This window comes from Syngnathus scovelli, chromosome 8, assembly GCF_024217435.2.
Source record: "Syngnathus scovelli strain Florida chromosome 8, RoL_Ssco_1.2, whole genome shotgun sequence".
Taxonomy (NCBI): domain Eukaryota; kingdom Metazoa; phylum Chordata; class Actinopteri; order Syngnathiformes; family Syngnathidae; genus Syngnathus; species Syngnathus scovelli.
Window position 1 is genome coordinate 15255670 of NC_090854.1, and position 24956 is coordinate 15280625.

General features: G+C 40.1%; 1 protein-coding gene across 5 annotated transcripts in view; it reads right to left on the reverse strand.

The window, feature by feature from the left end:
• Positions 1–179: 179 nt before the first annotated feature.
• Positions 180–24956, reverse strand: part of dachd (dachshund d) — a 105499-nt gene continuing 80722 nt past the window's right edge. For 3 of the 5 annotated variants that reach the window (XM_049728387.2, XM_049728385.2, XM_049728388.2), the window contains 8 exons: positions 23118–23290; positions 22452–22617; positions 22234–22365; positions 6902–7047; positions 6333–6480; positions 6035–6178; positions 5571–5639; positions 180–1720 (listed from right to left, as the gene is read on the reverse strand). In XM_049728387.2, coding sequence (XP_049584344.1) covers positions 1683–1720; positions 5571–5639; positions 6035–6178; positions 6333–6480; positions 6902–7047; positions 22234–22365; positions 22452–22617; positions 23118–23290 — 1016 coding nt within the window. In that variant the 3' untranslated portion in view covers positions 180–1682. The remainder of the gene's footprint in view (positions 1721–5570; positions 5640–6034; positions 6179–6332; positions 6481–6901; positions 7048–22233; positions 22366–22451; positions 22618–23117; positions 23291–24956) is intronic. The other 2 variants (XM_049728386.2, XM_049728389.2) reach the window with 1 other exon arrangement.

Sequence of the window (24956 nt, forward strand, 5' to 3'; positions counted from 1 at the left end):
CGAGCGTAACTTCTGTTGCCGCGTAACGACATATCCTTCCGCCTCTGCGCGAAGTAACTTTGAAATGTCGTATATCAGGAACCTTGTACGGCTTTTACCAATTCAAATGAAACAGAACCGAACCTACGATGAGCGTATGAAACGTGGGTGATGCATTTTGGCCAAGCAGCGTCATACACTTGAAAGAACACAGGGAATAATTTATTTACAGTCAGCTTGGTCACACCCTCATTGACATACCGTGTGGGTCGCCAATTAGCCTAAAAAAAACATACGGAAGTCAAAGGTGCGCATCTCTGAAACACTCCGAAAGGATAAAGGATTATTTGTATACATTTTCTTTCACTGCTATACATAGAACAATATGCTCAGTTATTTTCTACAGCACAGCATACCTGTATTTTTTTTAAATTTTTTTTTTTTAAACAACCTTGCTACCCTCTCCCACCCCGTACATACATAGAAAAAAGAGAGGGCGCACCCCCTTTCTCACGCTCACATGGTTTTATTGTCAACATTATTGGAAGTACAATGAAGAGATGATTTTGAGAGGGAGAAACAAGAAGCTATATAAGTTATCAGTGATAAAACACACACACGGGTAGCTTCTTTGTCTGATTGGAACACATACGCTCAAAAGTGACATCGGGTTATTTCTATAAGAATATACACACATGTTTAAAAGTCTTTCAGGGACAAAAGTTCACTTTTTTTATCCATTGGGATACCAGGAAAGTCATGGGGGGGAAAAGGTCTGCACAAACATTGACGGACTGTTCTTGAGTTTCATATTTCTCTTTTTAAAAATGAGAAAGGAAAAAAAAGGTGCAGATTTTGAGGATTCAAAATCATCCAAAATGTACAGCAAAATTCCAAGAAATATCACCTCTGTTACAAAGATTACGGTACGAGCGTACAAGAGGAAAAGTCTCCAATTCGAAACTTTTTTTGTGTGGTGGTGAGGAAAACCCTACGTGTTTGTTCAGCACAATATAGGATTTATTATTAAATATCATAATTCCGGGACAAACATTTACATCATGCCTGCATGCTTTCTCAACAAAGTGGCAGCTATTGGAAAGATTGATGGCTCAGGAATACAACAGAAAACAAACCCCCAAAAAAGAGAAGTTTATATAAACGGTGGTATTGTTTGCCTATTAGTTCTACTGCATGACATTATATATACACACATATCATATCAATCTGCTCCAGTTGTCCTATGACTGTTAGCATTGTATGTACAACAATGGTAGAAAGGAAACTTGATTGTATTCTGTAGTCATCTCAGAAAAAGCATTTTCATCTGGATATTTTTTTCACAATTTTTCCCCGACTTCTCGGTCTCAAAATTCAAATTTGAAATATAAAAACAGGCGAATTCATGTCACTGGTATTAAAAACAGCGGTTGGATGAGTTGGTGCCAACGTTTGACTGTGCTCAACATCTATGACCCGAAGCTGCTTTTATTCCCGGTCGAATCTAGCTCAAATCCCCGGTTTAAAAAAAAAACTTGGTCTTATTCTACATTCAGACACACCTTCCTCCAGAATTCCCTTCAAGCAGCAGCTCCACGTTGTCCCAAAAATGAAATCACTCAGGAAATGGACTCTGGAGAATCTTTTCGATCCTTTGTTTCCATTTTTTTAATTGCCCTTTTCCCACCAAGTTTCCTTAGCTATTAGTACATCACTGCGGTTTTCAGGAAGAGTCTTCCATCTGCAACACAAAGACGCCATCGGTGATGAAGGATGAGATGGGTCACAGACTTCAACACTCTCCAAATCTCCAGTGTAGCAGTTTTCAAACTTTTTACACTTAAATTCTTAAGTACCACTGTCATCAACATAAAAATTTAGTAGCGTGTTCACTGGCAACAGACAATTGGGTAGAAAAAAAAGAAGAAAAGAAAAAAAAACAGAAAAAAAAAATACATATATAATATATAATAATAATAACCATCATAATAACTTTTGTTATTTGTGTTGCATGCTAGGATTTGCACCCAAATTGACACGAGCAATTTGACTGCTTGGTGATGAAGTTCTGCCTCCAGAAATGAAAACATCCGATAGTTACCTTCAGACAGCACTAACCTAACGCACTTTGTCCATTTCCTACGAGAACGTGCTCATCTCGGAAATGTCGCGGCGGTAAAAGCGTCTGTCAGGAGGCATGTCAGATGTTTATTACCTTTCCTCTGGCGGAGCAGCGCTACGTTAATGCCTTCAACGTGACGTCCGACTCTACGGCGGCGCGGCTAAATAATTCAATACTCAAGACAAAACGCCTACAAAGACATTTAGCGACGTCGGATGTTTGACTTGACGGAGGACATGACAACAAAGTCATATAGGAGCTTCAAATTATCCTTAAATTAGAAAATTAATTTTTACTGTATACCAAAATGTTATTTTACAAGAGTTTCAGTTAGATTCACAATCGTTTGGAACACAAAAATGTTGTGGTTTGAAGAAGATATTTACATATCTCCTTTTATACAGCTACACATTTTCTATAGGCGTAATTCTCGTGGTAAATATTAGCTTATTTGCTAATGTCTGCGCAAATGTTGAAAAATCACACGACAATTTGTTCTTACGAAATAGCCTCATTAAAACGCGTTAAAACTTTAGTATTTCTACATTCAAATTGAGATTGAAAAAAAAAAGTTCATTAAAAAGAATACATATTTCATTAGATGCTAAATAAAACAAAGGGATTTTTTTCGGCCTCTCTCAGCATTAAAAAAAATCCGTTGAAAGATTAATTAATACATGTAAATTATGCAAATTATGCCCGTGCAAATATTTTATGAAGACAATTAAGGGATTCATTAATTACAGCCGTTTTTTTTCCCTCCCTATTGTTTGCTTCAGTGAGATTCATTCATTTAATTTTTAATTTCAGTTGAACTGTTTTGATGTTGAATCTCGTAACAACAATGATGGCACCGACATAAAAAGAACTTTGGAGATGGCAAAGAGCAAAAATATTCATGACGGTGTTGGTGGTGGGGCTGGCCCACCTGCCAAAAGAGCCTTGCTCCCTCTTGGAAGCCATTCAAAACACAGCAAAAAGCAATTATTAAACACCGACTGTGTTCATATTGCAGAATTAAAGAAGTGTGACAAAAGACAAATAGAAATAATTAGTTTGCTAAAAATTACGCACTCATTACCCCCCTGCTCCCACCTCCTTGAATCCCTTAGTAGGAGAATATACCAACACATTCACTCTGCTGATACGTCGCTCTCCCCCTTCCTCTTTATTTAGTTATTTATTTTCCTCTCTGTGTAATTTATCAACCTCATTTTTTTTTTTGTTTGCCATTGGAGGTTAATTATACAGCCAGGCTGGCAGAGTAGACCGCAGGAGGAGACATGGGTGGCAGACAAATGGTTCTAATTGAACACAAAGCAAAAAAAATGATGTGTTTTATTTAGTTATTTATTTGCAATGGAACCTGACTTTACTGTGCAAGTGTTTTTTTTATTTTTGCATGTGTATTTTATTTATTTTTTTGGGAAAATGTTTGAAAAAAATCACATATAAGTAGCTCCTCAGTATAAGTCGCCCCCCCACCCAAACTATGAAAAAAACCCCGCAACTTATAGTCTGAAAATTACGGTATTTGCTGTTTTTATGGTCATTTTGAAATAACATAATGGCTGCAAGCATAATGGCTAATTATACATAAAAAAGGAAACATTTGAAATAGTTTTGATTTATCTTGGTTTTATTATTCCATGTGAACACTTATCTGTACCTGCACAGTTGAAGCAAGTTGATTTGATGATATTTTTTAATGGAAAAAATGCTTTGAGATGAGAACTTACTTCATCTTAAGACAGTTTACAAATTTGCTATAAGGTTCTATAATGAATTTTGGATGTATGCGTTACCTTTGCATTTAACGTGTAAATCCTGACATCAAACAATGAATGAATGACATTTAATTAAAAGAGGAGTCGTGGTTTCTTTCCAATGTGTTTGCCCTTTTCACAAATCAAACTTTTTGTTCTGCGGAGACGAACAATTTGCACGTCAAATTCCGATTAAAGGTGCACCCCCGCGCCCCGAGGCATCTTAAAGCGACTTGTCTTCGGCGTGATAATTGAGGATGTTTTAGCGTGGTGCTTTGTGTGTGCGTAAACACAGATAGCAGACGGCCCACTGAGGTTATCACCGGTGTGCGCCCTTCCCCAAAAAAAAAAAAAAAAAAAAAAAACCCCGACCCTCCTTTTCGGCCCCGGAGGCGAACAAACAAACAAAGCATTAAAAATGCACAAGGCTTATTCATAAAATGGATTGATTTGGCCTCTTTTATTGCTACCAAAGGGGAGATTCCGACGCTTTTGGTGGTTTTATGACTCATTAGTATTTCCTGAGCGGTAAACAAACGCGTCTGCTTCTGCAAAGAAAGCTAACACACACACAAGCGCCGTTTGGTGCTTTTGACTGCATGGAGATGCTTTTACCCTTGGTGGAGGTGAAAGGGTTACGTGTTTGTTTTGTGTCTCACTATTTGTTCCTGGTATAAGGCCCAAACTACAAAATTTACAGCGAGAACAAATCCAGATAGCAACATTTTAGCACAAAACATAAAGACACGATGTATAGATTTAGCTCTGCGGTTTTGTTTGTTGGATGCTGCAGTACACAAGCAAAGAAGTAAGAATCGATTAGAATTAGGTGCAAATTTGAATATTTGTTGTTTGGTGATGCACAACGGAATTGTTTTTCTTCAACAGCAATATTATTCAAATGCTTAAGTTTCATGAATCAGAAACTAGCCTGGTAACTAAACAAACGAACAAACAAACAAACAAACAAACAAACAATGTAAATGTTCATTCGCCCCTATGCAAAATGAAATTGGTAGTGTCTATCCCAAACCTCTTGAGTTTTCTATTTTTGTTGATTCACTCATGATGGATCTCTTAACCCCACATCAGAATGCAAATGATGGATTTAAAGTCTTAAGATCATTCTCCTCGAACCAGGGAGAAGTGTCCTGGCTATCGTATTGACAAATTTTAACAGGGATTTCTCTTCTATATTTTCAATTTGAGTCATAATGGAACAAGAACAGAATACAAACGGTAGAGTTCTTTCCATCTGATCTTAGTTATTCTCCACGAATGAAGGATTAACCTGCTAACTAACATACAAACAAACAGAAATGAGAAGTGGCATTTTTTTTTTTTCATTTTTGTCCGCATTTTAAATTCTTACCTCACAATGCTAGTGAGGTTAAGAATTGAAGTGGTACTCTTTTGCACTAAAGTTATTCTTATTTTAGTTCATCATTGTGATGAAAAACATTAAAGTAATGCCAGGATGTAAAAGTGCTTTGTTCAGTTCTATTGAGGGCTATTGTGTTATTCCCCCAAAAGCATTAGCCTACGTTGTCTCTAAAGGGAAGCGATGATCTTGACCCAGTACGGTGGCCCAGATGGTGAACAGCGATGGCCCAACGGCGGGCACTCTAAATGTGTGTGTGTGTGAAAGTGGAAAAAGAAGAAGAAAAAGAAAGAGATTTATAGTCTCATCTGAGCCCTTGTACCTTGTATTGTCCTTTCAGCATCTGTTCTTCCGCTGCTGCGGTCGCTCTCCATCTCAGGGGTCAGAGCGTCTGCGGCAGAAAAGAGATCAACGCCGTTAAACATCCTGCCTGCGTCCGGCCGCCGCAATGTCAGCAGTGCCGGCGCATCGCTCACGCGGAACGAGCAGCGGCGCCTCGGAGCCTTGCGGGCGAATGCGGGACGTACTTTTGCTATAATAATCTGTTGCTCGGAGTCACTCTACCTTAAAACAACAGCTACAAAAGCGTTTACGATAAAGCCTGAAAGAGTCAAACTAAGACATGCTGTTCTTCAATTAGTCACCAGATGTGTCATGCAATTAAACGCCTCCTTCAAATTGACACCTCGATTTTTTTACACCGGTGGGAAAAAAAACGTTGCTCGAGTAATTATGAGTTGTGGCAAATGTGCTCTTTCAGAATTAAATTTTTATTCAGTTACTGACCATTGAGGGAGCGCATGCTGTCGGCAGGCGACGGCTGCTTGAGAGTCTGCTCCGCCTGCTCTCTCCTCTTGGATTCGTACTCCAGAGCTTCTTGCAGTTTCCTCTTGGCCTTCTTCTCCTTCTTCAGACGCTTCTGGATTATTGCTAAATGGAGGGGGCACAGTGGCATTAAATACGTTCTTGAATGTATTGTACAATATAAATGGAATATTTCCCCATATAAGTAATAAATCAAATGTATATTAAAGTGTATTTCTACATATGTCCACAAGAGTTGGACTGGTTCAGATTTGCTTACCTCTGTTCTTCTGCTCCATGGCCAGCTGCTTTTCCAGAGTCTCACGGAGTTCCCGTTCTCGGAACAGCTCCATCTTGAGCTCTGTCTTCTCCAGCTGAACCTGCTTTTCTTGAGCCCGCGCATTGTCGATGGCCACCTTCAGCAGGCCCTGCAAACATGCACATTATATAATATATAACAGATTTACGTATTTGCAATGTTTTACCTCAATATTTTTTAATATCGTATTGTTTTTAAACCAATTCCCTCATTTTAATTCAATTTATTTAGTTATTATGTAAAATGTACATTTCATTTTCAGTCCTACTAGATTCTACTTAGAATAAGTGCTATTGTAAATGGATGGATGGATGGATGGATGGATGGATGGATGGATGGATGGATGGATGGATGGATGGATGGATGGATGGATGGATGGATGGATGGATGGATGGATGGATGGATGGATGGATGGATGGATGGATGGATGGATGGATGGATGGATGGATGGATGGATGGATGGATGGATGGATGGATGGATGGATGGATGGATGGATGGATGGATGGATGGGCAGCATGACAAATTCTACCTGTATGTTGGTGAGGAGGGTCTCTATTGATGACAGGCCGTCCGGGAAGAGGAAAGGCGAGGGGAAGCCGGGAGGCAGAGTCGGTCCAGCCAACGACAACCGCTCGTAGCTGTCTCTCGCTGTTGGCGTGCACATCAGGTTATCATCTGGAAACAAAGTTAAACTTGATTAAGTATTCATCCACCCATCCATTTTCTGTGTCTCACTAGTGAAAAAGCAACTACAGCAGAACATATAAAGAGGAAAGCCCGTGAGGTGGTCCGATTTTGTTTGATCATCGAACTTCCACTGTCCTAATAGAAGTTACCTCCTCTCCTCTCGTCACCTGGAGTCTAATAAACACATTGCAGTGGCCCCTGTGAGATTCCTTTGTATTGCTTTTCCTCAACATTCCAGCGTGGGGGCTAAACACTATCAAGATGGACATAAATCCCAGCTTCCCCCATTTAAGAGATGTCATGTGTATAACAAAATCACAAACAGGCTCGCACGCCTTGACCCCCGTGAGGCTCGCGCTTCTTTTGTGCTGGCACGCATACGACTGTCTGTCAAACCGGTAATGACATCATCCTCGTCTCATCGCGAAACGCGGGGATATAACCGAACCATCTGCCGTATAGCCTCGTAAGGAGGACGGAGAGGGTGGGGAGGAAAAGACGGCGCACACATCAACCATGTTATTTTTGTCCGCCTTACATGGAGAAGATTTTCAAGGCATAATTGATTATGAACTTAATGAATGAAGGTTTGACAATGTATTATTATTGTTGTTTGTAAGAATACTTATTTATTATTTAAATAATATTATTTGTTCAATAGGCACACAAGAAACCATACGTACAATTTTAGAAATCATGTAACTAGATTTTATTGTTACTAAGCAAGTGCAAAAAAACGGTTACATTTTCAATAACGTCGGTTTTATGGTTTTTTATTTACTAAAAAAAAATAATATCCTTGGATATTGTCTTGGATAATATGGAAAAAACATTATCATTGTGAAATTCATTACCTGTAAGTTTTCTTTTTTGTTTGCATTTGGGTTAGTGTACTTTTTATGTCTCATTATTTATTTATTTTTTTATTTATTTAATCACTTTTTGTCAATGTATTTATTTAATAAATATATTATTGCTATCAATATTATCTTTGAAATTGTGGAATTGTGTCTTCAAGCAAAATGGCATTACTCTGCTGCAACCAGCAGAGGTGCTGTTGATTCAGTCTCAGTGAGTTCAAGGATTGTAAAACTGGAACAGATCCAAATCAAGATAGTTCAGTCTTGGTGAAAATGTACGCTCGCTGAGTGCCACTCTAGATTGGAATGTGGACTTCAGTGTTCGTTTGTGATTGTGTGTAGGAAGAACAGTGCACAAGCTGCCTTCCCTCCCTCCCTTACCAATCCCCCCACCCCCCCCTCCCATCAACATTCAAGCGATGCCAGCCAAGAGCCAGGAACAGCTGGTGCTACATTAATTAGTTTAAAGTATTTATTTCGCCCATCCTCAGAGCAGATTGAGCAAAAGCATTGGAGATTATTTCGAGCATCTGCAAAATGCCCTGGAAACATGTCGGGCGCCAAAAAAAGGAGCGTTAGGATTCACAGTTTGGGCTTGTAATTTGGATTTTGAGTCCACCTTTCCTGTGGAGAAGGCGGTGAATGTCCGTGGAGGAAATAAACAACCTTTCTGCTTTTATTCGAGAAGATGGAGTGTGTGTCTGCGTGATTAATTAGAATGGGTGTTTGCCTAATGGATTAAATGTGTTCATAATGCGACTGTGTAGGAATAATGGAGTTCTAATTTTTAAATTAAATATATTAAAAAAGTTCTTATTCTGTATTATTTGCCTTAAAGACACTCTCCAAAAATGTTGAAGGCCAATGTCCAAAGGACCAACTACACTAGATAACAAACGCCTGCCATGAAACAGTGACAATAAAGCCAACCAAAGATGAGTCAGACTTTACTAAGTATTTTAGTTTTTTGTACAATGGCTGCGTCCAAACACTGAATTTGTCGCCCACATCACGTAAGTTCTGACATGACTCCTACAAATGTCAAAATTCTTGCCGCCCTCCAATCTAGCCTTCAAATCGGGCCTTCGTTTCCATGGAGACGGGCCCTGACACTTTCGTAGCCTACACTGAAGACTCTTCTACGCTCGATTCCGCTCGTTTGTGAACGCCAACAGCACGGCGGTACATTTTGTTAAGTCTGACACTGGCTGCTGATTGGCTGTTTGAGAAAATTCAAGAGCGAGTGACAGATTCTGCAATTCTGTTTACACTCCCAGTGGAAACAGGAATGAGGTCAAATTAACTGAGGGCCTGTCCAAATTTGCAAATTTATGCAGACCCAGCCAGGATATTGTTTGGGTTTCCAAAAGTGGACACATCTGGAAAAGTGAGGACTTTTTGTCCTTTTAAGTAGTGAGTTCCTCCTTGTGCAATATGTGAAATAAACATCTTTTAAAGTAAGATGAAAGTCCCATTTCATCTCCATAAAACACCTAATGAAAGATCAAAACACCGCAAGTTGGCGGGCGTTCAGGTTGATATAATCGTCGCCCAGCTCCGATAAAATCACCATGTCAACGAGGGACGTTAGCAGACCTCTGGGAGAGCGGGCTTTGTAATTGATTCGTACCGGTGGCACTTTGTCGTCCTTATTTCGAGCTGGCATTAATCATAAATCATCGCTTTAACAAATTTGGGCGTCAGGCTTCCGCCGGCACCCTGAGCTCGACACAATGTTGGATCACAGAGAATATTTGATGGCTTTGTTGCGACGGGGAAACAACCTGTCACGCCGTGGGAAAAGCAAACAGCGCGTTTTGCTCGACAGACTCCGACGAGCGTACAAGCGCTTCTTGTCAGATAACATTTCCACCATGAGACGAGTTGAAGGAAGGGGGGAAAAAAGGCAAATAAAATGTAATGAAATCAAAACATGAAATGGCCTAATGGAATTTGAACCCAGCAGATCCACATCTTCTTCCATTCAGCACACTTCTTGGATGTAAACCCTGGCAAGCGCTGGCGTGTTTATTCCTCACAATCGCAGTCTTCAACTTAATTACAGCGAGCCGTCGGAACGGAGTGCTCTGCTTCCAGGTGATATTTCTGCAGGGCTGGCGAGGCTGCCAACAGCAGCTGTGACGGCGGCGGCGGTGTCCAGGCCCGACGCTGTGAAATACCGGCTGCAAAAACGGGGCCGGTCACCCCGACGCCCCCCACTCCTCCTCCCCGTTCCTGTCACCAATAACATTTCACGCACAACTGTTTCGCCGGATAATAGGAGCCACAAATAAAAACGGGGACGCTGTAAATACAATGCATTGTGAATGAAACACCATAATTTAAATACCTCCACCGCAGCCTCCATAACTCCCTCCTTTCTCCATCTTCCTGCTTTGAATAGCTGCAGAGGGAGTCCTTGACAGCGTGCAAGCAGTGATGAATTACCTATCCAGTTAATTTTCTCACTCCTCCACTGTTGTGCTGCTAAAACACTAGGCCAGGCATTCACTTGGCTATAAATACATACCAAAAAAATTGAATAAATATATAAATGTGAATCACTTGGAGGGCTATAGACTTGTGTCCAATTTACATGTGATTATATTTGTGCGGCAAGCAAGAACTTGGACCTTAAATTAAAACAATATGAAACCCCCCAAAACTGCATGCTGTTACTTATGATTATAAAAATAAATACAAAATATGGGAATTGGCTTTTATGGAATGATATGTTGTAGCAATTGTGATGTGAGAGGCAAATGAATAAAATAAATAAAATAATATAAAATGTGACCAGATTTATTGTACATACATCGCATATCTAATTTAGTTGGTCATGTAACGAGAATATATTTTTGCTGTGATTGAAGCCTTTCAAATAATAACACCGACAAAAATAATAATAATAGTTATTATTATTATTGTTATTATTATTATACAAAGAAAAGTATGTGTGAAGGTATGCATACAGGTTATTAAAGCTAAAGTGTTGCATAAAATATATATTTTTAAATAATCATATAAAATTTAAATAAAAATCTCAAAGTTGCACATAGGCCTATTTATTGCACCTTTCAAAATACAAAATAAAAAAACATGTTTATGTGATTACATTTGTGTATCATGTAGCACTTGGAACTATAAATCTAACAAATGAACAAAATAGATAAATAAATCATAGGCTCCATGTGAATTTTTGCTATGTAAGCAAGCAAAAATATGGATTAAAGTGGCCTATTTTTTTTTGCATTGTGACAGAAACACACTGCAATCTGTGGCAAAGCCAGAGGAGGAAAACCTTGGGAAATTTAGCCGCAATCTCGGGATAAATAGCTGTAATTGACCTTGGGAGTTGAAAATGTGCCATATGTTTCTGGTTCCTGTGTTTGAAAGCGACTCCCTCAGGACATTGCTGAAGCGGGGAGAGGGAGGTGAGGAGGAAAGACAGACAAAGAAAGAGAGGGTGGGGGGGAGGAGGATAGTTAAAAAGACAGAGGAGATGGATGCGTACGTAGATGGCGACGGCACAAGAACAGAATGATTGAAATAGTGACAAGAGCAAGAGAGGGAGATAGGGCAAAGGTACACTGGGCTGGGCCAGTCAGAATGATATATTGACAGGTGAAGCTTTTGTCCTTGCAAGTGCCGCTCCTCCCAGCAGGAGATGCTTAAAAAAAAAAAAAAAAAAAATCAGCCGCGTGTCAGCACGGACTCCTCACTGCACAATTACATTGGATTTGCCTAGCCCCAGAACCTCCTCCTTCAAATGGACCAGTTATGACCTCTCGGACAGCCATTAGAGGCTAACGCGGCGCTGATTCCACCTGCACTTAAAAGCAATGGATTTGGAAAATCTTGTCAAGGGGAATCATGTGTCTGCCGCTGCAAGTGCAAGCGATGCAGGCAGGAAAGAGGAGTTGCGTGCAATTTGAGCACTTAAAAAAAAAACACACCAGACTTGCTTATCTTGCAATTGCTGTCTGTACTTGAAAGCGTCGTTCAGGCTAAGTAGACTCAACTGGATGGCCTGTCTAAATGGATGGATATGAGCAACAATATTAATCAAAGCAAACATGCTCGTCTGTGTATTTTGCTCTACTCACTATTGACAACTTACAGATACAATTTCTGTCCATCCATTTTTGCTGGAGCCTATCCCAGGTGACATTGAGCGAAAGGCAGACTTCACTCTGAACTGATTTTAGTCCATCTAGGTGCCCGGAAAGAACCCAGACTGGTCCCTGAGCTGAAAAAGTTCCGCTTCACTTACAAAGTGAACAAAGTAAACATGCTGATAGATGTATGCAAAAAAAAAAAAAAAAAAGAACCACACAGTCATTAAACACACACATACGTGCACACGAACACACACAACTAATGTGGTCTCATCACATTGAAGCTAATTTCCTTTTCATCACGGAGAGAGGAAAATGAGAGTTTGCCTCATCCCTGCTGGGGGACAAAGTCAAGGGCCCCCGGTCGGGATTGGGCTCGATTAACAGGTAACATTTGGCACTCGCTCTCTTATCGCAGCGTGAAAATCAAAACGCGGTGTTTTTTTGTTTTTTTTTCCCCCCCCTCTCCCGTCGTTTCAAGATGAAATCGCTTGGTGCACAAAGCCATTTAGAGAGCGGGAGGAGAGAAGGTGAGCGGGATAATCAGGCTGGCCACTGGGCCGTGTTTTCCTAAATGCTCTCCAAAACATTACTGTGCACAGGCATTAAATTAGCGGCGGCCCACCTTAAAATGTTGACATTTAACGTGACTTTTTGGAGAGTGACACCCTCATATTTTTCTCGTTGGATATCATTAAATCTCAACTGCCCTATGGCCGTGCCTTTCCATTAATAACCCATTCCGACTGTTGCCTCCCTCCCTCCCTCTCTCTCGCTCTCTCGCTGGCTTGCCACATTGTTAAAGTGACAACTCCATTGCTTTTGCTTTAATAATAAATTGAATCATATTCTCAAAGCCGCATGAAGACAGAGAAACAGATGGACATAATAAATCCTTTAGTGTCAAGTTACAAAAGATGCTAAGAGGGAGCTCACCTAAGTCATGTCCATCACCACACACTAGCATTTTGGAAAACTTAGTTTATTTATATGTTTTTTCTAGCAAAATAGTTTAACGTTACTGTTTACCACAGTGTATTCTTAGATTAAATCCTCTCACTATGCTCTTTGTTTTTAAATACTTTTTAACTATTTTTTTTGTTCTAGATTTTGTATGCGTTATATTTTTTTCCCCTTTTTTATGCTCTATGATATTTGTTTTTTAATCATTTTTATGTAAAGCACATTGAGTTGCCTTGCGTATGAAATGCGCTATATAAATAAAACTGCCTTGCCTAATGTTGCTTTGCACATTTTTCTAAGGTCGAACACTAAGTGGACTTTTTCAGTGACTGTCGAGAGTGTGCTGCACGCCCGACTTTTGCAAAATCATGTCTCCAAGCCGTTTAACGTGTTCATAACAGTATTGGTGTAGATATGGACTCAGCATCAAAGAGATGTACTCAACCGTTCACGCTGTTAATTTACATGCATGCATAAAGCGCATTATTGCGTTAAGTGGCGGGAGAAGGCCCAATTAGAATCAACTTAAAGAATCTAATCATGCATGAACACCGCCGTACAGACAACGATCCACCCTTGTGTTCCGCCGTGTATATGAGGTGTGGCGCTACTAATAAGAGCAGATTATGAGCTACAAATTGAACTTTAGTGGCGTGCGTTTAAAGGCGGAGGATACAAGCGTGTTTCATCATTCGCTCAGTCAGAACTAAACAGCAAAGACGTGCGAAGCAGCGGAAGAGGGAAGGTAACGAGGGATCTGCGTCGACTTCCAACTGGGAGGAAGATATCTTGTCTTTTTATGCGGCCCGTGTCATATTTATTGCATAAAGGTCAGAGTGTTCATTTGTTCAAAGTCAGCATTTTGCCTCCCTCCTATCCGCCATGTAATAAATGCAGGGGGCTGTGTCATTATCGGACCTACGAGGATTTCAGGCTCGGCCGACTGTGATGACTGCATAAAAGCGTGCGGGATTTTTAGTTCCCGCCTTTTCCGACCAGCTCTTAAAGCCAGCTTCGATAAAAGGTGGCCCTTTTTGTTGAGGGAAGTTAGCAAAAAGGTTTTAACTGCGATCCGTAACTGTCTGCAAGATAACACTACAAAAGGAACTAAGAATTACAGTGGAACATCTGAGGTCGCGCTAACAACAACATTCCAGCCTTTATTGAAGCTGTGATTTAGATTGCGGCCGACTGTTTATTGACACAAGAATCCGAGAGATTAAAATTGATTGGCCGGTTTGCCTGACTCATTCCCATTTCCGAGGGGGATCATTTGTACTGTATATGCCGCTAATCTCTGCGTGACCCACTAATCATCCAGCCATTTATTCCTCACTCTTTGTTTACTTTGCCTTTTGTTTGCCATTTATGAATTCATTAGAGCGCCTCCTCACGCGGCTTAACGTGGAAGGTGACTGGGGAGTCCTGTGTGTACCCGATAGCGCCGTCAGAATACAACCAACATAAACGGCAATTACACGTTGCTAATAATTAAGCATTCAGACTAAATAAACAAACAAATGAAAGAGAAAATCCATAATTGTCCGTTTTTCTTTTTTAATCAAAGTAGTATTAGTGGTATTCTGGAGTTAGGAGGTTACAACAACCTATTTGGAAGAAACTGTTGCGCAATAACTTTGCTTTTATAACTGTGAGCGCTATCCCCCTGTTTTTCAATTTTCAAAATCATTCACTCCCCCGCTTTATTGTTAAAAGTAGAGGTGTCAAAAATCGGTTAGCGGACAAAAAAAATCGCAAATCGATCACCTTGAATTTGAATAATCGAGTAATCAATGAGAGACAATGTTTTAGCAAGAGTTTATAATTTTCTAATTTGTCCAAATCTTCTAATTTCAGACTCTCAAAATGATTTAACTGATCATCCTTCAAGAAAGCATATGGATTCATCTTTTTTGTTTAATGAAAGCAAGATCTTTGGAAACATACATTTGCACTTTTTGTAAAACAAATTTTCCCTGGCATTTCTGATTTGCTGCACCTTTTGTTTCAGCAAAAGGGCAAAGTTCCTTTAAGCCTACCCAAACACGAGATATCATTAGAAAGGCCAGGCTGTCCACTGCTGAGCACACCAATTCTTAGGGTAGCTCAAATTAGTCAAAAGCTATAGATACTAAAATCAAACTTTGACTACAATGGACACAAATGAAACGACTGCGTCTCAGGAGTGCTGTTTGACTTTCAAGGGTCTACCCATGAAAAATTGCAGTGAACTTAATCGACATGTTTTGATCAAACTGAACAAGAGCGGCAAATCCCTCATAATTGTCTTTTTTTTTTAGCGGAACGAGTCTTAAAAGTGGACATATAGCCTCGCAATAACTGTTTTAGCTTCAACATGTCTTTGCCGAGTTTTGGCGTCCACTGGGAGCAGCTCCGCTGGCACTAATCCATCCTTGTACTCGACTTGGCTTGCTTTTTAACGACGATGATGAAGACATGAACAAAAAGAAGAAGCAGAAGAAGCGGAGACTTGAAAAGGACTGGCTTAGAACAACACTTTGCAAAGACGGATGCAAATCCATTAGTCGTTTCACAGTTATAAAAATACTTAAGGGGCCCTTTTAATCGTGGCAACGTGTTAAACGCGCGGAAATCTGTTTTGATAACATTATTCATAACACCGGCTTTGCTCGTGTGAATTAATAACACTTCATTTTCAGACGCTCAAGAAAAGCTGGCACGGTATTTGCAGCTAAAGAGATTAATTTTCAAACACCTAATTGACAGACTGGGGTTATACAGGATAAGCAACACACTCTATAAGGCAGCAGCTGCAAAGTCAAGGTGACTGGAATACTGAGGAAAAAGGCTTTCATGAGAAAAAAAAAAAAAAAAAACAGAATAGAGAGCAGAAAGGGAGGGAGTGAAGAAAATTAGTCCTGAAGCACTTTTCCACCACCCGCCCCCTATTCTTCCTCTCTTTATTAGGAATGATTTACTTTCATGGTGGAAGGATATAAAAGCTCGAGTATAGCCGCGTAATTATCGCTGAGTGAAAATTTAGAGGTTTGACTCACAATGTCCTCAAGTCGGCTATCGAGCAGACCGCCAGACGATAAGAGAGGCCGCCGCGCTGCGCTCCCGGCATCCCATTGCCGGCGTTTTTTACGAGCGCTGCCAACGAGGAGCTCCACTCGCGAGTCTGTAAACAGGACGGGAGCGCTGCGAACGAGCAGGGCCGCTCGCTGTTTACCTTGGCAAGCCATGGCCTCAGCGTGTCGGCGGCATCCCTTAATTACTGTTTACATGCAAATATTAAATTATACAAAAAAGACCCCCTCCCTTGCATGAACGTCTCCAAAAGTACAGAAATACATATTCAGGGTCAACCTTATCTGTCCGAAACAGTCGCCACAGCCAAGATATGTATTGTTTTGAATCACAAATTTTTCCGCATTGTACATAATCTTCATAATTGCTTAATGCTGTTGTCCAAGGGCGTCGGGATGGGAACGTGCTGCTGCAATCTGCATAATAGCAGATGCTCAGATATGTAAAACTCACCTTGTGTGCTCTCAGGGAGCAAGGATAGCAAAAAGAATAATAACACAAAAAAAGCTTGTTAAAAACACTTTGGTGCAATTCCCTCGAGAAGTTAAAGTGGACGTCAAGTCCAAAAGTTTGTTCACAATATGTTCAACGTAGCCCCAACACTCAAAACACTGCTTTGATAAATATTGCGTATACCCATAATTTTAGATCCACTTGGATAATCTAATTTGATTCCATATAGAACTTTTGATCCTGTTGTGAAATTTCTTTGATTGTATATTTACGTGTAGTGTGATAATTTTTGCCTATGTAGTCTCGATTCTTTTCATATATGCAAAAAAAAAAAGGAAATATGTTACGACACTCTGACATTGATGCCTATCATTAAAAGTTTGACGTGTTCAGCTCCTTCTCTTCATTTACGCTGACTTTAATGCTGCGTGTTGTGTTGGTTCCTCTCAGTGTCCTTGGCGCTCGCAACTTCAAACGGGGTGCTGACTACCTGACTTTTTTTTTTTTCGGTCGAAGGAGGCGAGATCATTAGCCATCAGAGCCCCTGAAATGTGACTTGGCAGACAATAATGCTTTGTGATCAAACAACTTGTCAGTGCGTGCCGTTGAAATGAAAGTGTGCAGAAAAAAATAATTCAATAGAGGATCAATCAAATTTCTTCTTGCACCATGTGAGCAGGAATGCTGATAGTGCAAGAGTGGGGGGACGTGGGAGTTCATTTGGATATTTGTTCTCCGCTCATGAATGTTCCATCGCGTGACACCATCTCCTCACTAATCACATTTCACTCAGGTGGGTGGTGGTGGTGGTGGTGGGGGGGATGCTTTTAAGGACGTTGAAAAGAGAGAGGTTCTTTTTAATCTTTGAAATGCCTCAAAAGTGACAGAACGCTCTCTCCTGCCAAGACGGAGAGCGTCGGATGGGGAGATAAATATGCTGTGGTCAGCTAAGTGTATCTAGTGAGCAGAGAGGCAAATTTAATAATGCATTATCATTCACTGGCGAAGGTGAAATCTGCCTGTCCATCAGGAGGCTCGGCCCTGTTTCATGTTACCCTTCAGTGCAAATGAACAAGTGCTTTACTCAGCCAGAGCAGAGATGCACACGAGGCAGTGCAGAAAGGCCTCGCTAAATATGGAACGTCAAGAAAAACAGGTCGGCAATCAAAGGAATCATTGGTGAATGGGAAGATGAACGATCAAGCGCCTCCATTTGGAATTGGAAGTTGTTTGTGCACCTTTGGTGATCTTAGGGCTTTTTTCTCACTGGGCAGATTTTGGACTGGTTATTTTCAAAGGTGCTTTCACACTAGCAGGTCTAGTTGGGTTTGGTGGGTTAGACATCTGTAAATATAGTAAATGAACTCTGGTCTAAGACTTACTGCAAGACACACTTCAGTGTTGCTTCTAATGCACTCTAGTGTGACTTAATGTGAAATGAGTTGAGAGCACCTTAGTAAGCTGCGACTTTTTTGGTATGAATAGCAACAGGTGGATAAACAGGTTCATTGTACCTTCTGCCATCTAATAGGGGCACCTTTCTTTTGCCTGTCACTATAAAACGCCGGCATAGATAAATGGACAAAGATGTATTTGCAATTAATAAGCGCAGGATTTCACCATTTTTGTCCATATGGCGTTAATCAATGAAACCTGAAAAGTTCTCTTGTGGGGCTTTAAGCGGAATGATTTTTCCTCAGCATCCTTGATGACCTGCCCCGGCACACTAGTGTGTCATTTGTACCTTGACCTCTGCTCCCAAAACCTTGTAGTTCAAAAACAGATACCACTGGCAGCTAACAGAAGGAAGCTGTGTGCTTTTGAATGCTCAAAAATCATTTTGGGGATGAAACTATCAACCCATACATTTAATCACTCCAAAAATATATTTTTCTGCTGAGCAAAGCATACGTACATATTTTTGTTATCATATAGGTTATGTTTCTAAAACCCAAACATACTTCATATATAGTTGTGTAACCATCACACAATCAGTTTTGTATCTCAAAACACATTAGGCAACCCTTTATCTGCCTCAATCTCAGCAACACACTCATATTAACCATCAAATAATGGTATACTATTTTTACCTTGTTATTCTAGCCTAGCCTTGTGGCGACTAAACCAAAAATAACCTGTCTGACATTTCTGCAATTCTTGAAGATGGGTGTAACTTATTGTTGGCAAAACACTGCCCCCCCGCCACATGGAATTCACACGTATGGTTCGAAGTACATACATATGGCTGGCATTTCAAACACACTCCCAAAGAAATGAAATGATGTCAAGCCGTTTGATGTCCAGAGTGGGTTTTACAGCCAAAGGCTTTCAAATGTCCCCCCTTGTTTGCCGAGGCTACCTGCTGTTTTCACAAGACAGAGGCTCTTCTCGTTTGAAGCTGTTCAATTAGTCACATGTGACAACTTTATACTTTAAACAATAAACATCATCTAATCTCACTATGCTTTTTTTTCTTCATCCAGATTTTTTTTGGGGCCCAAAGACAAAAAAAAAAAACAATAACCTAGGACCATCTGGCTTGTCTGCGCTAGGTGACACAACATCGGAAAAAGGCTTGACAACAAACAAGCCTTTGTCCTGCCACTAGATGACATTGCAACATCTTTTTGGGATTCCTATTTAAATGGGGACGTTTCTCTGGCGTTCCCGCTGCGCACGAAATTAATTGAGCGCTTGGCCAGGATCGTAAAGATCAAACAAGTGGGGGCGATATCATTAAACTATCGGAATGCTATCTCTAAACAAACCAACGTGACAAACGGGGCCCTAATTAAAAAGCTGGCCATAAACAAAGCCTCCTGAACAATGGTTTATTTTATTCATCTAACGCATCGTGTAATATCGTTACAGTTCACTATATCTATCATTAATTTTATTCCCTTCACTTAAAGCTTTTATTGGAATTACTTTGGTTATTAGTTAGTTCTTAATGTATCGGCCGGTGGTGGCGACCATCTCTCTTATCTCGCTGCATAAACCTGTGCATGTTATTCAAATTGCCTCATTTATTATGATAGCTTCCTCATGTAAATTGTGCTGACTGCTCGCCCTTGTGCAGTCCTCATTAGACTAATGAAAACCTTCAAACGAAAAAACTAAACAAGCTGCCAAATAAAAGGTTCCGGGGTTATTATGAAAATTACAACTGTGCGAGCGGCGAGGAGCTCTCTTCATTAATTCATGCTCAGCAAATTGCTAACTAATTTGGTTGCACTCCTCTGCATTAATGGGTTATTTCATGAAAAACTAGAAAAATAAATATATTTTTTTTACCCCATAGTGCAAGACCTCAGAAGAGAGCAGAATCCTAATAAAGTCTGGCGACATATCGGGAATTGACAACGCAGAGTGTGTAAAATGCGTGAGGGTCACCTGGTTGGAATTGCTCTTGGACTGTTAGCCCCCATTCGTCTGACTTTTATAGATCCCTTGTGTCCATTTTCTGGCCACATCTAAACTAAACTCTGTTAACTTTGAGTATAACCTTGACCCGAGACTATATTTGGACACATCTTTACGTCACAACTTAATAGAGGTGTGTATTGAGTTTGCACAAAAGCGAGAAACGATGCTTGATTAAAATAATTGTTCTTATTATGTTTTAATACAGAACTAGTATTTTTTATAAAAACTACACATTGAAGCAAGTTTTAGGGTTATATTATGATTATTAATCTAATCACAGTTTTTATTATTCCTCAAAATTAAATTGTTTTTAAAATGCCCATAGCCAATCAAAAAACATTTATCACATTGCTCAATATGGTTTCTAACATTATTATTATTATTATTATTATTATTATTGTTGATGTTTTGTTATTCTATTTGATCAAATGTTTTTAATAATTTTGTTGAAATGGTAATGATCAATGAAAAGAGTTTAAAGTGAAGAGAAAACATTTTTTTCAAACTGAGACAGCTACTTTTATCCTTTCGATCTTTGTTCTAAATGTGCTACTATCTAAATATCATTGCCTATACTGTATCGTTAAGAAAGCTGCACATTATTTCATTTGTTTCTTATTGGTAGTCGACAAAGTTGGACATAAAAAAAATAAAATAATAGCATGTCATCTGTTATGTCTTCCAAGATTTATACCATTGCTGGATTAGGAGGATCTGTTGAAAATACACACACATTACACACACACTTTTGGTGACCCATAAATTGTGTTCATGATCCTGCTAATTATTCCGATGCACTGCTTCACAGGCTGCGAGTGAAGGGCTAATAGTGATTTTCATGTCAGACTATTCAACAGGGAGCAAAGTGGATCCCGGTGATGATTTCCACAGTGGTTCTCGTATCATTATCACCTCGCCCCACCCCGCTTCACCCTGAGCACAGCATCACAACCTACACTGCTCCCTTTAAACCAATGGAGAATACTACAAATCTATTATTTGCTTCACTTTCTATGACTATAGACCGTTTTCCTTTTTTTTCATTTCATAATGAAAAATCTTGGCAGCAATTAATAAAACTATTCAAGCCTGTATGATATGACCGGGATACATCTCTTGAACATATCCACTCCCATGTGTGAAGCAAATGGGAATTTGTGGTAATATCGATTAATTTGAGTTTAGTAACGGAATAGGAGACCTTCACCTCCTAATTTGGATCAGCAATATACAGTAAATGGTGCACCTTCGTCGATACTCACATCCTACTTTAAATTGAATTTTAAACCTTGAGAATTATTCAGTGACAAATTCACCTTTTGCACCATTATCCCGACTTTCATCACACTTCTAAAAAGTTTAATGAGAATTGGTTGCCATACTTTGGCAAATAGTGGCCAGCAGTGTTTAAATACTCAACTACAAATATTACCAGTATGTTCAATTTGATCTCAAGTAGAAAACATCATTTTAAATAAGAAGGATTCAAACACGTAACAAGTCTTCAATGCATATGAGAGATTGCTTCTGGCGTTGCTGTTTTGGTAATTATAGTTACTAGACATTTTTTCACTGATGAGAAACAAGGAGGTTTTTATTTGTTTTAACTCGATGATGCTATAATTATAAACTGATAATTGAGACACAGAATCAATGGAGCCAATCTTTGAGGTGTGTAGCAATATCTCCCCAAAAATTCCACAAGAAGACAGAAAACTAATTACCTTGCAAGTAACGTTTTATAATGACTTGGAGATGAAAGCCTTTTTTCACATCACCTTTCACTTTTTTTTAGATCAATTTTCAGATTAATTTTCTGACCTTTAATTCTTCTTTAACAAGCTCTGTTATCTGACAACATTTTGACCTTTCACACCTTGCAGCCCAGCAATTAGCTTGAGGCAGTACCTTTGTGTATTACATTTCCTCAAATAGTGGCCCCGACTCTAATAGACAGCTTCTCAATTGATTCACAGCAATAAATGGCTACTTCAACTCAGAAAAAAACCCCAAAAACTTTCTTCAACATAGTTGTTTACACAATTGTTCAGAGTATCTGTTGCAAACCAAAACAGCAGCACCTCAGAAATTAAACTGTGGAGACTTACCTCAAGTTGGAAAATGACGTCCCTGTACAGTATTAAGGTTTGATCATAGGTGTGTATGTTTAATGATAACGTCCCAGTACACTCTTATGTGACCGCTCGATTAATTTGCATTTCTTTAAATCTTTATTGAATTAATCAATGTAATCCAAAAATAGTGACAAAAAACAGACATACCTTTTTCTGCATGCATCCTCTTTCCTTCATGGCTCATGTCATGGGCCAGGTCTCCCTCCTTCGGCCCAGGCGGGATGTTGGGGGACAGACCCAGCAGGGCTTGGTTCATAGACAGGCCGTTGTGGTGTGGCGCTGTGGACAGTAAAGTTGCCGGGCGGTTATGAGGACCCGTTTTAAAAAAGTGCAATGTTTAACCTCGAGTTGGCGAGGAGACATACGTATCCTATCTGAAGAGCTTTCCGTGTGGGCGGGTGAGCTCGACACGCTGCTGCTGCGGTGAGACGACGGGTGACTGCCGGGCCTTCGGTGGTCCTCCAAGGACGGGGCAGGGGATGGACTGTCCTGCATGCGCTCCTGCAAACCCTGCAGTGACAACACACAGCCCTAAAATAAATACAGTATATCCATTAGCTTTCATTGTGAATGATCAAAAACGTTTTATAAGTTTTAACATAAAATGGTTAGATAATTTTTTTACATTGCATACAAAATAACTAACATGGAGTTAAAATTCACCAAATATAGTTCATATTTAGCTCATTTGATGCCAGCCATTTTCAAAGCAGATTTCCACATATCACACAACCACTTTAGAGCTTTTCTTCTGGTCTTTTGACACCCACAGAATATTGTGTTCTGTGACGATATAAACAGCAAACATACTAAAAGATGCACTTTATCATCACAAAAACTTTTTTTTCCTATATATTGAACATGTCAAGCAGAACAGTAAAAAAAAAATAATTTAAGTCTTAACCGCAGGGCAGTAATTATGGAGGGCTGCATACGTCAGGCTTAAGTAGTCCATTTTTGTGGTGATTTATATTTTGTCAAATCAGGGCAGATATTTAAAATAAACCTCTTATATGTAAATAATAACTTACCTTAATGACAGAGGTGACCATTCTGGAAGGCAGGCTCTGGCCCTGCGCCGCAGCAGCCATGTTGGCGATGGTGCTGAGGTGGTTCATCTGGCTCATGGCCATGGTGACGGAAGCCGGCGGCAGACTGACGGGGATCAGCGGGTGAGGCATCATCATGAAGGGCAGTTCCAGGCCTGCCATGATGTGAAGAAGAGGTCGTTGGTTACTCAACGATGCGTATCACGGGTTTAATATTCACGAGGGGGAAACGGAATTTGCCGAAAGATATTTCCTGATGCTGTTAATTCTGTAATTCCCCACCCCTGAAATACTCCTTAAAAAGTCCAATAACATTTAAGTTGGAGCAATTGAATAATTCTCCATGTTAACATAATAGACATCAATGTTTTACTATGCGTTAATAATAGAGAAGGAACGCAATAATAATAAAGAAAAATGGGGGATAAAAACTATCCACAGTCGTTCACACACCAAAGTTTACACAGCAATAAAAAGGAATCAATTATTCTCTGATGAATAAAAAATATGGGAATATTATGGAAATGGCCTTAATATTTAAATATAAAAACGGCACTAAAAACAAAGGAAATCTTGAAAGCCGCCATGACTAGTTAAGTACACTAATGACAAACCCGACAAAGGTTAATTATAGCAGCCCATCAGTCGGCATAATGAAGGAATTTCACTACCTCTTAGATCTATACACATTGCGGCTTCAGACGTATCTTTTAAATTATTCAATTGCAGTCCGCCGATGGACGCCTAATTGGGGGAAATTGAAGACGTTTAAACGGCAAAGAGCGCGGAATAATAAAGATACCACGGGGGGTTCGTAGTTAGCAGTGTGCCGTGCTTCTTTCATGAAAACATGGCAACTTTTACAAGGGCACAGTTAGGTATCTCCGTACCCCCCAGCCCACCCACCCCTCCCTATCGTCCATCCGTACTTCTCTCGACAGGGACTTTGAACGGCTGAGGATCAAACAGAACTGTGAACAGTTTGGTCTCGTTCCTGCGCAACTCGCTTTAAAGACAACCTCATAGACACTGGGATACTGATTGAGCTTTTTTTGTTGTTGATTTTTTTTTCCGCCCTTTTTCTTTCTCTCTCACTTGGCAGACCGGTTCAAGGTAATAAAAAAAAAAGCTGATGTGCAAAAAAAAAATAAAAAAAACTCAGACAAAACATCAGTCGCTTAAGGGCAAGGAGATCGGCATGGCGACAACTCTAAAGAGAAGGACACTGGTTGGAAATGAAAGGGCTCTTTTTTCCGAAAGCAAGCATTGATTTCCATAAGAAAGATACCTCGGTGGAGAGTATTCCCAAACAATATAAAGGATTAAAGCAAGCACCTTGTATCAGCGCTCGGACTGAATCAATTACCGCTCAGCAGGCAAAGCTTAATTCAAACAAATAAACAAAAAAAAGGAAGGTCTGATTGCGGAGGTGCTTAATGTAGGACATCATGGAGAGGGTCTTGGCAACCCATCAGCCATTCAAGGCTCCTCAAGGGCCTCTCAGGTAGGATGCATTACACTCGGGCCAAATGCGTCCTCCCTTTCCAAATACATGGAGAGCTCGCCACCACTTGTCCTTGAGGCGAAATGCATCACCTCTGTTCAAGGTATTAGTATCGCTTTCAGCGACTGCCCAGCACCTTTCATGTCTGCCTTGTCCAAAACTGCCCACCCACACCCAAAAAGCCCATTGAAAGGGGGGAAGGGGAATCTGCTAAGGGCCAACAAGGCATGCTTCGGTTTGTTGCTGATTGAGAGGACACAGGTGATAGGTGAGATACGATTTTTTGTTTGTTGATTGATATGTAATAATGTTACGTC